Genomic DNA, 14,757 nt, shown 5'->3' with positions numbered 1-14,757 from the left:
ATAGCATAATCTACCTCGGACTGGGGTACATTCAAGCTCTTTGAAGCTGCCAAAAATATATCTGGAGCAGGCTTTAGTTTCTCAAATGCATCAGCAGATACAATCACATCAAACCTGATATACAGAACAAGTTCAAAATCAACTTTGAATAATTAAGAATTTGAAAATTCTGGCAAAGACATAACCTCTATAATATTTATGCACCTAGGAATTATCATTTAAAGAACAAACTGGAGGAAAAGAATATTATAACTAAATGATTGTGAGATCAGTTGCAGCATAACGATTGTGAGAACATGAAAATCTTCTCCATTAGCAGGCACACCTATACACTATGGAAATGACTAGAAAGAGTTATCTTTTTAACAATAAAAGGCAGTGTTACATTCTTGAACTAAAAGAACATTGATTTCTACATAACAGTATCTTATATTTTCCAATGTACGCAAAGTAAAGAACATAATATTTCAGCTAAATGCCTTCCATGAGTGCCAAGGATGCTACATAAACTGCATATCAAATGCAAAAACAAGGACAGAATCTAATGGAAAATTTCATAAACAACATTTTTTTGTTTCAGTTAGATTGATCAACTTATGTGGTTCTCTGTTTATGTTCGAGACCTTTTCGTTTCTGTGAGATTTGGAGACGTCATTCAATACCATGATTATTAACCAAAGCAATAGTTAAATATGTAAGCACTAACAGAGAAACAGGCAAACCGGCAGCAGTCAGATTGGCATCAACTTTGATCCTGTCAGCACTAGAAGCAACAGCAACCTTAAGCCCCTTTCTTTTACACTGACATGGAGGACAACAGCCAGTAACTTATATTAGTTTCATATAGATAAAAGTAGGGGAAGAAAAGGAAACCTAACATCAATTGAATCCAACAAGCAAGGAGACCTCGATGACAAGCTCAAGAGCTCCAGGAAATCCAATTCCTGAGTTGGGTTTTGCATACTGCAATGAAGAAACCAAATTTAGCTTTCCAATGTAGAGATCCTAAAAAATGAGAAAAATAAGGTTCATACTCCTGAAACCATTGTATTCTTTACCTTGTCAAGGTAAATTTCGAAAAACCGCCTTTTTGCCGCCTCTGGATCAAAATCATTAATTCCCTTCACCGAAGCAACACCTCCAAGAAAATTGGCCTCACCTACACCACTCAGATTATTATACACATTATCAAGAAAAGGTGTCGATTTCTAAACAATCTACATAAACCTGTGCCACTGAATCTAGACTGGTAAATCGAGAAACCTAATCGCCATTGTATGCAGCCACGTGAACACCAATCTAGAACCCATCAGGACTAAGGTTTTGTTTTCATAAAAAGACTACGGAGAGAGGGGGAGAAGAGCACCAGTCCCCATAAACGGGACGAAGTCGTCGGTGGTCACGGGGACACCCATTTCAGCGAAGACGTCGACGCCCGCCAACCTCGACAGCTCTTCACTGTTGCAGAGAACTCCGTCCATGTCGAAGAGGACCGCGGAGACCTTGCCCCATCCCGCGCCCTCCTCCCCGGCCGGGACCTCCTCTTCTTCCACCTGCTGCTGCGGTGTCGAGGCGCGAGCGGCGGTGCCGCCACGGGTTCGACGGTACGTCAGTGTTAGGATCCGGGCAGGTCTCCGGCGTGGGCGGGGGCAGGGGCGGGCGACGGAGGAGACGGGGGACACGAGAGGGAATTCAGCGACCCGCGGAGGGCATATCGGGAAAGAAAGAGGCCGTTGGAACGGGAGGGTCGTCGAGCGCTGCGCCATGTCGCTCGCCAGCTTTGGGCGTGAGGGAGGCGGTTGCTCATGTGGATGCAGTGGACGAAATGTCTATATCGCCCTCCATGGTGCCTCGCCGTGTGCACGACCGCCACCCGATTGGATTAGGAAATGGTGGTCAAGTTTTCTCGTAGGGGTTGTGCTTCAGCACCCACAAATTTAGAAAATGAAAAAAAAAATTCTTTTTATTCTCGAATTTACTATTTGATTATATAATGGTAACTTCACATGCTTAGCCCTTCTATACTTAGTTCCAGGAGTATGCACTCGACAATCTTCCATGTTTAGCCCGAAGAGAGCAGTAACCTTTGATGCTTAGCTTGAAGAAGATACATCGGGTCGACTCATATGCTTAGCCCAATGAGAGTACATCGAATAGTATTTGATGCTTAGCTCAATTACAATATATTGAGTGGCCTATGATGCTTAGCCCAAGGAGGGCACATCGAGTGGCATCTAATGTTTAGTTTGAGGAGGATGCATTGAGTCGCATGTGATGCTTAGGCCAAGGAGAACATATCGAGTAGTATTTGATTCTTAACCTGATGATAGTGTATTATGTGACCTTTAATGCTTAGTTCGAGGGTAGCACATCAAGCAATCTTCCTTAAGATAGATTGTCTCATAATATGATCTAATTTGATAATTGAGTTAATGATCACATATCAATCAACCCTTAAGATGCGAGTCAACCTCGTAGATAAGGTGAAGGCCATTAAGCACCAAATCTCCTAAGTAAAAATTATTATGAGCGAGAAGTCGGTGAGTGAGAGATACTTTTAGCAAGAAATCATAGACAAAGAAGGTAAAAAGATGCCTTGATAGGCAAATAAATGTCTTGGGCGATAGAAGTCATAAAGGGTCTCTTTGGAGCATAGAAGATTCCACTTGTATTTAAAATTTCCTGAGTTCCTCTTTGGCCTATGGCTCCTTAACCTATACATTCGAAGTGTCCTTTATTATCTTCTATCTTAGGGTAGAAAATAGCCTCTTCGATTTCATTAAGTCTCAAACCCTTAGCTAGTGAATTGCTGAGGGAATTAAAGTTTTATCCTTTGGAAGCCTAAGGTAGAAAGGGCCCAGTCATCTTCTTCCTCCTTAAAAGCGACATCGAGTGTGGATCTAAAAGTCCTTAGAGACATTCAAATTATAAAAGATAATTTTTTACCAATATTCTACCATGACCCTTGAGCACGTGCTTACGCGTCACATACTCAATTCATAGAAAACTAAATATTTGTACCTTTACTTAGGTCCCAACCTTATGAGAATATTGATACTCTAGAGGTTAAGTTTTAATATGCTATCTCATTATTTTGATTAGGAGAATGTTGTCATGTCGATAAAATATTATTTATTTTTGGATCAACAAGAAGGTTGGAAGAAACTACCTTATAATTCGACAATGGTTTAAGATTAATAACACTCCAACCTCCAATGAATAAGAGGTATTTTTTTCTTTATTAAAATGGGTTGGAACTAAGACTTCAATCTAGATTGATCCATTCCATCGCCAATCCATTCTTCTGATTTAAATTTTGCATTGATCTGATTCATGAGAATAAAATTATTATAAATCATCAAAATCCTTAGAGCTAAATCAACTAATAAACTAAATATAAAGAACCCATCTACAGTTGCTTTATATATATATATATCATCTGTGGTAGAATTGGAGCTCCCAAACTGCTGCCATATATATCTTCTCGATTTCGTTGGCTATTCGGTGTCTGCGAGTTGAACTCTTATTTGAAAGAGGGAACCTTTTCGAATTTAGAACCTCCCCATCTCCCGCCTCTCCGATTCCTCCTCGAAGCATCGAGGCTAGGGTTTGGCCCTCCCGATGGAACCCCCCGCCCTCCTATTGACCGTCGAGAAGGGCCCGAGGAAGGGCGAGACCCTCGAATGCAAGCCCGGCACCGTCGCCCGGGTCGGCCGCTTCGTCAGGGGCAACACCCTCGCCATCCGCGACCCCGGCGTCTCCCAGAAGCACCTCGCCTTCGAGTTCCTTGCCGACGCCCCCAGCTGGGCCGTCTCGGACCTCGGCACCTCCAATGGCACCCTCGTTAACGACCGACAGATCCCGCCATCCGCCCCCTTTCCACTATCTGACGGCGACATTATCAAGATCGGTGAGTCTACGGTCATCGCCGTCAAAATCGTCGCGGAGGAAAGGCACGGTCTCGATGGTGGTGTTGATGATGCTGATGAGAAGGAGAGGAGCGGGGTGGGTGGGAGGAGGGGGCGGTCGCGGAGGGGTGCGCCTCCCCTTCCGGCTGTGGAGGAGGGCGTGGCTGGTGCGGCGGAGGGGAGGATTGGTGGACGGGGGAAGGGGAGGCCAAAGAAGGGGGCTTCTTCTGCTGCTGCTTCTGCAGTTCCAAAGGAAGATGAGATCTTGGAACGCCCGGCGGTGGAGGAGAGTGTCAGATACGAGGCAAAGAATGTCGTGGCAGCAAAGGGGAGGATGAGAGGAAGAAGGCCTATAACGAGGTCCGCTGCTGCTAAGGTTTCCAATGACCAAAAGCAAACGGAGGAACCTCATGTTTCAGTTCGTGTTGACGATTCTGAAGCTGTTGAACCTGTCGAAGTATTTGAAAAGGGCAGCAAGATGGTGGTAAGTGGTGCTGCTGAGGAAGCAGTAGACGGTGGAGAAAAGGAAGAACCAGCAAGGGATGAAGAAAAGGAAGCGGTTGAAGATATGGAGAAAATGACATTGGGCGAATGGTTTGACCAAATGGAAAAGTTCTTGCCTCTGATGATTAACGATGCCGCAGAGGAGATTATTGCGAGTTTAAGGGCCAAAGCTCAACATTTTGATGAGTTCATTTCTACTAGTTCCACTTCTCACTGATCTAGGTGTGCTAGAATCTAGAACCCTTTTTCTTCTTTCTCGTGAACATAATTTAAAGAACTATGCAGACATTTAGAACTTGAGTGATCGGTTCTTAAACAAGAAGAGGACTAGCCTTAAGGGCAGTTGCTTATTTTCTGGCAGCAGGAGATCCTAAAAATTATGCAAGATGTATATAGTATGTAACAGTACAGAATAACTTCCATATAATTTGTCTTGTTCGTTATGTGATAACTTCTTCGGAACATGCAAGTTTAGAAATTTCATCCAGGTTCTGAAGTTATTGAAAGAAGCATTTGTTCTCTTTTTGTGTAGACATATTTCCACTGTTGCGTCGTTGATTCTGATCTTAGGTTACTTCTGAGAGGACATAATTGATCTCTGAAATAATGTATATTTGATTAAGGAAATGTTATGCATTGCTTACAATCTTCCACATTTTGATACTTCAAATTTTACATTCATAGATATAATCATAGAAACTATTGGGCATTGTTGTCCTCATTGTCTTTGACAGTAAAACATGTCTTTTTTGTAGCTAGTTTCTTTTGTGTTTGGGAAATTGTAATCATAAAGCAATGAATGCTGTTGAAATCTAGCGTATACAAATTTTTTGGCATTCTGTTTTGCAGATAGTAGAGAATTTGGCACTTCTATGAAAACATCAGATGTCCTTTAGCAACTAGAGGTGTGAGATCTAGAGTGGCCTCAAACGTAGATTTTGTTCATGTGTTAATAGATGTTGCTTGTGCATTTTGTCCCATGATACATACTGAGATACAGAACCCTTTGTTACTTTTACAACTTACTGCAACTTGCAAAGGACTAGCAATTCTGGTCCCTCTTGTTTGTTTTGCAAAGATTTAGAACATATGCAAAGACAGCAACTCAAAATGCAGATTGTATAGGTTTTCCTGCATTTTGATAGACAATTTTAAGTGGTGGGAGTTGGTCACAGGCATAGGCTGCAAGAGGCGAAGAGTATGGGAAACCCATCTCCTGTCTCTCCCTCATAACTGCCATAAACCTTCACTCTATCTTGCTTCTTCCTTCCTATCTCTTCACTTTTATTCCTTTCCCTGACTCTCTCATCTCAGACCATTTCTCATTACGTGCCTGATGGTTGATTAGCCTGTTATTGGTTGACATTGTTCACTTTGTTATATGTTTGGAACTTTGATGCATGTGACCTTTGTTATTTTTATTTTGAGAATGTGAGGGCCTGCCTCTGTTTGGTGAATAATCCACAGGTAACAACCATTGTTATGCTGTGTGCAGGTTGTAAATAATTCTTCTAGGAAAATCTATCCATTTACATTCATAATAGAAAAGGCTTAAACAAGCTCAGAAATGCATTTTAATGTTTTAAGTTACGGAAGTAGCAACATAGAAGCCTGAACAGATTAAAATAACACCAAATGGACTTTCTTTGTCATGAATTTGTTAGTTATGACAAAATCTTTTGACATATATCTCATATATATTATTGCTCTTATTGTCTAGCATTGTTATTTGCCAAGCTAAACTAGGCCAACATTTCTTTGTAGAAATTAATGCAAAGAATTTAAAAATTGATATATTGTCATCGTTATTGGATCATATCTTCTTGATCTGTTCTTTGTATAATGGAGTAATCTTTTACATGAATCGAAAGTATTTTTTTACAGAAGTAACTTGTAATAAGTCAAGGTCCATGATTTAAATTTTTTTTTTTTGGTTAACTAATTTCACATATGGAAGCCAGACTACTATTTTCGATTATTGCTATCAGTAGTTTTTGCCCCCTTTTCTTTTTTCCTTTTCACAATCATGTTGACATAAATTTTTTGGAAGATGTTATCTGTACCTCATTTTCTTTGCAATTCAAAAGAGGCTTGTATCAAATAGGGCAACATAATGTGCTCTGGGTTTCAACTTTCATCAGCCTTTTAGTTTATTAATCACTTGCAATTGCACAAATTTAATAATGTAAGAGATACTGATTTTTGCTTTGGGTTTGAGGTTTAGCTGTTGGGATGCTGAAAGTGTTGAGTGCAAATCAAGCTATGTAAACTTGCTCTGTTATGAACATTCATGTTCCAAAATTTTTTGTTTCAAAAATTTCAATAATATTAGTAAGATAATTTTTACACAATATTAAAAAATAAAAAAATGATATAAAACTTTCTGACAGCCTTTTCTTCTTATCTTCAGGTTTTTTCCATTGGCAGGTTAATCATGTGCATTACCAATCAAGAGTTGGTTTGTTGAATCATTAGACCTAGCTCTAGGTTAACTGCTGCTCTTTGACTTGGAATCGATGCAGAGGATGTTCATCCAATTTTTACCAACAGATTTGCTGGTAAAGTGTGGCTTTGTATTGGGAGTTTTTGTCTTGGTAATTCTCTCCTACTACCTTGCAAACTCTCCTGTAGGCCATCCTCAAGGAATCTTTCATGGATATGCTATTTATGTATAATAAGTGTCTAATAGTTCTTGTTTCACTTCTGTTACCTATTGCAACTTGGAAAGATTTCTGATTGTTGCACCTATTTTTATTGCTAAAATCCAAGTACTTCAAGCCGTTTGTTTTTTGATGTGTTTCGTCCTAAAACATGCACAGAAATTTCATGAAGTATAATGGTGTTCCTTCCCAGTTATTGTCAATTGAATTTGTTTAGTCTTATAGTTAATTCATATTTTCCCATTGCTTGCCTGCTTTTAAACTTCCGTTGGAATTGGGATATCATCACATGTTGACTTGATAATTCTTGTTACTCATTTGAAGAAAGAAGTAATGTCGCTGATAAATTCTCTCTTCCATTGTAGCTTAAATTCATCATTTTGTGGCTTGTAAGTTTTACCTTTTGATTAGCAAAGTGCAAAGTTCAACCGTCATGAAGTAGCAGTGCCAAGGACAGGTATGATGCCTACTCTTCTAGGGCAAGTTTAAGGTGAGCCACTAGTCAAATATTTTTGATGAATAAAACTCTTTGTGCTGGTACAGTATTTATGTTGTCTGTTGATTCTTAGTGTTTCAGCTTGCATCAAATTGCTTGTGAATGTCAGACACCAAAATTTTTTATCTCGATTTATGAAAAATACATTTAGGTTCTTTCGGTATCCGAGGAAGCCTGAGCTCCTTGTAGGTTCCTCAACTGAGCCTGTGTATGATATCTGTGTGCATACATTTGTCAAACGTGATGGATCATCCATAAAGAGGATGAACCTTGGTAGCATTGTAAGATCGCTCTTTGTAACTTAGGTTCTGAGTTTTGGAAATAATCTCTCTAATTGTCAGATTAAGACACGTTATTACTTGTTGAACTTCCTTGAGCTTCATCCATGATTGATTTTTGTTAAGATTTATTGCTAGTTTTCAACTCTGATATGGATCCGCTTTTGGCGACACAACATTGTGAGCAACATCATTTAGGTTGTATGTCTTTTTTTATTGCTAAAACGACAAATCATAACCGAGTTTTTTTTCCTACAATTGATCTTTAAAAGGGTTTTGCAAATGCATTGGAACGAACTACATGGTCCATGACTCATGCTGCCATACATACAAATCTTGGAGTTCTACTATAGGGTTAATTATGAAGTATCTCTATAATTGAACTTTTTTAGTATTTCGATTCTTAGACTTCAAAACTTTTATATTAAATTTTTTATAATTATAAAAGTAAAATATTTAGGTTTATTTATCTTAATATTATTAGTTTTATTGATGAGAATATAAAAAAATTGAGAAAAAAATAATTTTAATCATTTTTGTTAGTGGTGACGAATGACATTGATGGTGGTAGACGATGGCATCGTTGGGAGTTATGGGTGTTTGTTGTTAATGAGGAGAGAGATGATAAAAGGTGAGGAATGTTTGTTAACGTCGATGCAATTGTCGAGTAATAAAAGAGTTGCTCATTGCATCAGGGTCGACGTAATTGTCGAGTGACAAAAGGATCACTCATTGCGTCGGTGTCGATGTAATCGTCGAGCAACGAAGGAGCCGCTCATTGTGTCGACACCGATGTAGTTGTCGAGCGACGAAAGTAGCGCTTATTGTATTGGCATCGACGTAGTTGTCGAGTAGTGAAAGAGCTGCTTGACATCTGCATTGATACTGGCACAGATGCATAGCAACCTTGCTTGGCAACCGCATTGACATCGACATAGTGAGTGGCCCTTTTGTCGTTCGACAACTGCTTCGATGCCAATGCAGCGAGTGACCCTTTCGCCACTTGATAATTGCATCGGTGTCGACACAGCGAACAACCTTTTCGTCGCTTGACAATTACGTCAACACTGACGTAGTGAGTAGCCCTTTCATTACTCGATAACTTAATCGATGATGAAAGAGTCGCTCGACATTTATATTGGTGGCCCTTCCATTGTTGAGCAATTGCATCGACACCGATACAAATGTCTAAGTGATCCTTTCGTCGCTCGATAATTACGTTGACGTAGATGCAAAGTAGCGAAAGAGTCAATTGTCAACTATGTCGACATCAATACAACTCATTTATAACAGTTGCTCGTAACCCTCAATGGGTTCATCATTTGTCACCACCATCAACTAGAAAATCTAAATTATTTTTTTATCTATTATTTTCATATTTTTATTAGTAAAATCGATGATGTTAGAGTAAACCAGATGTTTTACTTTTATTTAGATAAGGATTCTAATATAAATTTAGATAACTATAAGGATTCTAATATAAATTTTTTAAATCTAAAAATCAGGATGCTAAAAGATCTAAATATAACAAATATGCATTTAGCCCTGGAATCGATGGATTCACGCTATAAATTAAACTTCACAACTAGAGAATCCATCAAGGTTTTCTATTATTGTATTCATGCAGTTGAAATCAAGAGCAGATGGTCAAGATGCAACAAAATGAAGATTTGCTCCAATAGCACCTTTTTGTCATATAGCTGGAACATGTTACCAAAATCTCAAAGAGCTAAAAGTTTTCCTAATACACACATGACTTTAGTTCATTGCAGACTGGCATTACAATTTTGCTTCATTCAGATTTAATATTGCCAACAATATCCTTGTTAAGTTGGGTACAAATACCAATATTGATATCATAGTGTTGCCATATGGATTGGTCGAAACTCCAGCAGACCCTGATATCCTGTCCTAGACTACTGGTCACTGGCGTAACAGCATAAATGAAATTACAGTGGCACCCAAACTTCCAAGTCAGATTAGTTTATAATTCTTGATAGCACATTTAGATCTTCTCAACAGTGCAACAAGCATGATTCTTTTCAAGGAAGAGAAGTGCAAAGGACAAGTATTCGAAGAGAATCTCCCTTACGATGGTCCAGGTGGCCCTTGAGGGTATTGCTGCATTGCAGGTGGTGCCGGTGGAGGTGGTCGGGACATCATCGACTGGTAAGGGGGATACTGCTGCTGATAAGGTGGTGGGGGTGGGGCCATATACCCGTATGGTGGATAATAATGTGGATACTGGCCCTGAAGATGTGGAGGAACCATAGGATAAGCATGCCCCTGAACATTTGGTGCTTGCTGCCCTTTCTGCTTTTCTGATCCAGTTTTGTCATCGCTACCTCCCTGCGATTGGATTACAGCACCCATCCTCTGAGGATCCATGGATGGGTAGAATGTCCGTGCAGCTTGTGGCGGTGCAGGGATGTTGAAATAGTTAGGTTGTTGCTGCTGATGAGTCTCAGTGCCTGGTGGTAGAGGTTGCTGGTTGCTCTGCTGCTGAGATATTACAGCCCTTGGGAGCATCCCTCCATGGGCAACAAGCCCTTGCCTTGCAGCATCGTCATCTTGTGTTTCTCCCTCTGGTTTTGGTGCCTGTGGTCTCCCCCACATCAACTTCAAACGAAGGCCCTTGATGACTAGCTTGTTGACAAGCTCCTCTGCTGCTTTTTCAGCTGCTTCTCTTGTCGTGTAGGTTACAAATGCACATGCTCGCTGAAGCACCATCCTGATGGATTCAATCTCACCATGGGCATAGAAGTTATCCCTCAGATCTTGCTCAGAGACTCGGGCATCAAGGCCACCGACATACAGGGTTTTTATACTCTCATCTTCTGGGGGCTCCAGAGATGGCATCTCACCAGCCTTGCTTAGAAGCTTTAGGGCAACAGGATCATTCACTCTGCATATAAGAAGCAATTTATAGACCATCAAGAACCATTATAATTAATAATATTACTAGCAAAGAAAAAAGAGGTAATTTAAGGCTTCATAACCAAGATTCTACAAGGGAACAATTTACATTGTAGACTGGAATGAAGTAACGTTGCATGGGAAACTTCAGACACAGATGATACATGTCTAATCTCATGTAATATCCATCTCTATAACAATCTAAGACTACGATGAAAACTAGAAGCACGTGCAAGTCCCAGAAGAAGAACACTCCTAGAGACTGAAAAAAATACACTTAAAATAAACTGCACACGTTTTCTTCCTCTCTTTTTTTTTCTCATGGATGGAGTTGTAAAACATACAATTATCACAAATAAGGCCATGAAGCAAGTCACCATAAGGATAACCAAACAACTGACAACATCTCGTCAAAAGAGAAGAATATAAACAGGGAAAAGATGACAACTACTTCATTTTGATTAGACAATTAGCCAATGACTATGGTCTGTGCAGAAGTTAATAGATTTAGGTACAGGCAAAAAATAAGCTGCTCCATATGCCTTGAGCTGTAAGCTGGATGAAAATTTCCCCTAGTTCTGTGTTGATGCAATACTACATTTCCTAGAGAGTTAGCTATCACACATACCCATAGTATCGATCTTTTATGTTCTGCTGAGATAATTCACCAGTTTCAGGCATTTCATGTCGATATGGACATTCAGCTCCACGAGTGCATTCACCACGCATATAAAAGCTACAAACATGTGCTCGATTTCTTTTGTAATATGGTGTTGTCCTTTGAAGCTTTAAGATCGTGTCATTTGGATGCACCTTCCCATATGAAGACTCATAATCTATGCCAGCTCTGGCCTGTAAAAAAGGAATATTTAATACAAATTCATGCTGAGACCAATTAGGAATAGTCCAGTGCTTGATTGATGCCACGAAAACAATGCACAATGCAAAAGCATATAATGCAATAGAGATTTATGGATCAAATCAAGTGAAATAAATGCAAACAAAGACTCGATGCATATAATTGCAGGTGATGAGAAGGTAATCTAGAGTAAGCTGTTGAAACATAAAGAATAACTGATAGGTGGATAGAAACCATGTAAAGTATGCTGCAAAATATCTATAGAACAGAAAACAGGAGTTATCAATAATCACAGCACAAATACACAAATTTCAAAGAAGGATGATGAGGATCAGAAGAGAAAATTACAAAAATCAGCAAAGACAAATACTATTAGACTCAAGAAACCTCATAGATTTAGATTTTCTAAGAGATAAAAGGTACAATATTATGCCTTTCATTTCCTTTAGAGGCCTACTTGGCTATTAGAATCAAGGATTACAGCTAAATACAGTCTCAAATCCTATTAATGAACCAATTTATACAAGACAGTTAAATTGAACTTCTATTCTATTTCCTGACAAGTTTGTCTCACTGACTACTACAAGTAAATACCAAAGCCAGTTAAAATAGTGAAGCAGAGAAACACAAGGCAAACAAATGGTAAAAGAAGCAGCAGGAAGGTGTGAACGACACTAATAAAGCTTACTCAATGTGGAGTCCAGATGAATAAGTAAATGATCAGGCAGAGAAACAAAACAAGTCTTGCAAAGCAGTAAATTAACACAATAATAAAAAGTGAACAATCGCTATAAAGGAACAAGAAAAGCTCATTCACCAACATACCTTGCGGTCATGCTCTTCAGCAAAGTACTCCCGATTCACATCACTCTTTGGGATGGCATCATTAGAATTGATTGCAAGAGCAGTGTCCCGAACCTGAACTGGCAACCCGTATTCAAGATCAAGGATGCACACCTGGCAAACATTCTTCAGCTTGCAGCATGTCTGGCAGATCTCTGTCTTCTTGTACCTTGCATCACGTCCAGGCCTCCATCTGAAGACTGTAAAAGGCCGTTTGCAGATCTTACACTCCTTATCATAGTCAGCCTTTGTCTGCACAAACAAAGTAAAGAAGCCAATGAGAAGGTTCGTTCCAGTTAGACGGTTCAACTTGAAGGTGACAGAACCCACAGTGCAAGGACACCTAAACTATTCCTCCAAACAATTTGCTAAAGGTGTTTCAAGTTTAACAGGAGATACCCATTATTGGCAAACATAGTGATTGTTGTTTCCTCAACAAGAAACAACTTCCATATCCTACAAAGAGCACTGCAATTCAAATACTAAGTTATTTCTAAAACAAAATCATCAACAAGCCATTAAACATTCAGCAGTTAAAAGATTCACCATAACCAAAATATAAGAGTTTACACAAACAAAAAAGAAACAAATTTAGGTAGGCCCTGTCTCCCCATCTCTTGATATTAAGGGTTCCTAGTACTGTTTTTTGCCATGAAGTTAGCATAAGCCAAGCAAGGAAAAACCTTTGGAAAATTTTAGCTTCATCAGAGAACCTCACAATAAACTGTTACCAATTTTGACTACATGAGATTTTCTAAGGAAATAAGCATAGTCCATTATATCCTAACATACCAAAACCTCAAATGAGTACCAACAGTAGCACCGAACCCACAAATAACTGACCAATCCAGTAGATATCATAGAACTAATATCACCATTTCTAAATCCTGCCGTGACTTGTTTGCAGAATGAACTCTAGCTTGAGCACCAACCAAACTAAAGCAGAACTCTATGCTTAACCTATGAAAAAAAAGGGTGCACTTCAAAAAACTACCCCACCCTAAGCCCTATAAAACACCAATAAGTGATTTATCACATTCCACCAGAATTTATGGGAAATAAGGCCACGATGCTGTTCGCCTCTCTACTCTTTCACCTGTTAAACCATCAACAGAATTTATAAATCAAACTGGTGGTAATCCTTGAGCTATTCATCGTACAACAACTACCAATAAATCTAACCACAGGAAGCAGAAAACCCCTTTATGTCCAAGTCTAAAACACAAGCTAACGGATCAAGATATTAAATAACCTCTTACAAAGATGAATATAACCAAATTTTAAAGGAGAACAAGCTCTCAAAAGATAGCCTTGTTTTCAAGAGCGGAACAAGAGTAGATTCAAATCCACCCTACTGCATCCCTTTAGTCTGCTTATTAATCTAGAAAACTTCTAATTTAATGAAACAACTGTGCGAAAAGTTCCATCTTTAAGCCGATAACAAGCGACTCTGCTCCAACTCAACCCAACCAGAACAAGTTCTTCTCCGACTCCACAAACCAATCACCTCATCATGTTTCCCTGCGAGCATATATATATCAAAGAAGCCCTAAAACCAAGCACAACCGACCGCGGAACTAGGGTTGCCAAAACCAAACGATGAGAAGACACAAGCTTACGCAGGTGCCTCCCTCGATTGATTTCATCACCTGGTGTCGTGATTCTCCGTCTTCTTCAAAAGGGGAGAGAGGCACAGGAGAAGCACAGAGGAGGGAGGGGAAGGGAGGAGGAGAAGAAGGAGGGCCATACCATTCGGATGTAGGGATTGTCGCCGAGACAGGACTCGCAGATGATGGGGAAGTCGGAACGCTCCCATCCGTCGGCTTGGGCGTCTCTCAGCAGCCGATGCGCCATGGCGTCGAAGGAAGAACCAAAGAGGGCGGCGAACGCAACCAAGACCCAGAAGAACCAAATACACGCACGGGTTGTGTGGTGGTATAATAATGGTAAGCCCAACTAAAAGCCCCCCCCCAACCGGCCCAATAGCCCATTTAGAACCCAATGATCCATTAATCTCCAGCCCAATAACTTATAATCCAATTTATTCCCAAATTAATTTTCCCCCTTCAAATTATATTATTGTGTTATGTAATCCTTCAAATTTAATATATATATATATATATATATAATTTAATTTTTAAATATATATTACTCCAGTTTTAGTTTTTTATTTTTAAATAATTATAGTTCATTTTAAAAATATATTAAAGTTTTTACTACTTAAAAAATTCTTTGTTATTTTCACTAATTATTTGATTTCCCATTTTTGAAGGAGATAATTATATTTGCTTAT

General features: G+C 39.4%; 3 protein-coding genes across 5 annotated transcripts in view; 1 reads left to right on the top strand and 2 right to left on the bottom strand.

Annotated features, from left to right (window-relative positions):
- The window catches only part of LOC135597575 (protein SUPPRESSOR OF QUENCHING 1, chloroplastic-like), a 33,073-nt gene extending 31,258 nt beyond the window's left edge, over positions 1-1,815 (bottom strand). Inside the window, exons 1-5 of one of the 3 annotated variants that reach the window (XM_065090714.1) lie at positions 1,367-1,815; positions 1,059-1,159; positions 907-963; positions 707-801; positions 15-114 (exon numbers count right to left, since the gene is read on the bottom strand). In XM_065090714.1, coding sequence (XP_064946786.1) covers positions 15-114; positions 707-801; positions 907-963; positions 1,059-1,159; positions 1,367-1,766 — 753 coding nt within the window. In that variant the 5' untranslated portion in view covers positions 1,767-1,815. The remainder of the gene's footprint in view (positions 1-14; positions 115-706; positions 802-906; positions 964-1,058; positions 1,160-1,366) is intronic. The other 2 variants (XM_065090713.1, XM_065090712.1) reach the window with 2 other exon arrangements.
- A 1,660-nt stretch (positions 1,816-3,475) lies between these two features.
- On the top strand, positions 3,476-7,189 carry LOC103972599 (FHA domain-containing protein At4g14490-like). The gene is made up of 2 exons (XM_009386950.3): positions 3,476-4,634; positions 6,823-7,189. The coding sequence occupies exon 1, from the start codon at positions 3,622-3,624 to the stop codon at positions 4,627-4,629; it is 1,008 nt and encodes a 335-aa protein (XP_009385225.2). The 5' UTR covers positions 3,476-3,621; the 3' UTR covers positions 4,630-4,634; positions 6,823-7,189.
- A 2,431-nt stretch (positions 7,190-9,620) lies between these two features.
- Positions 9,621-14,371, bottom strand: LOC135597574 (zinc finger CCCH domain-containing protein 40-like). The gene is made up of 4 exons (XM_065090711.1): positions 14,214-14,371; positions 12,447-12,716; positions 11,391-11,614; positions 9,621-10,751 (listed from the first exon to the last, which is right to left on the bottom strand). The coding sequence occupies exons 1-4, from the start codon at positions 14,316-14,318 to the stop codon at positions 9,935-9,937; spliced, it is 1,416 nt and encodes a 471-aa protein (XP_064946783.1). The 5' UTR covers positions 14,319-14,371; the 3' UTR covers positions 9,621-9,934.
- Between the last annotated feature and the right edge of the window lie 386 nt (positions 14,372-14,757).

Source organism: Musa acuminata, chromosome BXJ1-11 (genome assembly GCF_036884655.1).
Source record: "Musa acuminata AAA Group cultivar baxijiao chromosome BXJ1-11, Cavendish_Baxijiao_AAA, whole genome shotgun sequence".
Taxonomy (NCBI): domain Eukaryota; kingdom Viridiplantae; phylum Streptophyta; class Magnoliopsida; order Zingiberales; family Musaceae; genus Musa; species Musa acuminata.
This window is presented reverse-complemented; position numbering and strand designations above follow the sequence as displayed.

Coding starts and splice junctions, on each gene's coding strand:
- LOC135597574 (XM_065090711.1), bottom strand. CDS start 14,318: ATGGCGCATCGGCTGCTGAGAGACGCCCAAGCCGACGGATGGGAGCGT. Junction 12,717..14,213: donor ACAATCCCTACATCCGAATG/GTATGGCCCTCC, acceptor TTGTTTGTGCAG/ACAAAGGCTGACTATGATAA. Junction 10,752..11,390: donor ATAAAAGATCGATACTATGG/GTATGTGTGATA, acceptor TCTTATATGCAG/AGTGAATGATCCTGTTGCCC.
- LOC103972599 (XM_009386950.3), top strand. CDS start 3,622: ATGGAACCCCCCGCCCTCCTATTGACCGTCGAGAAGGGCCCGAGGAAG.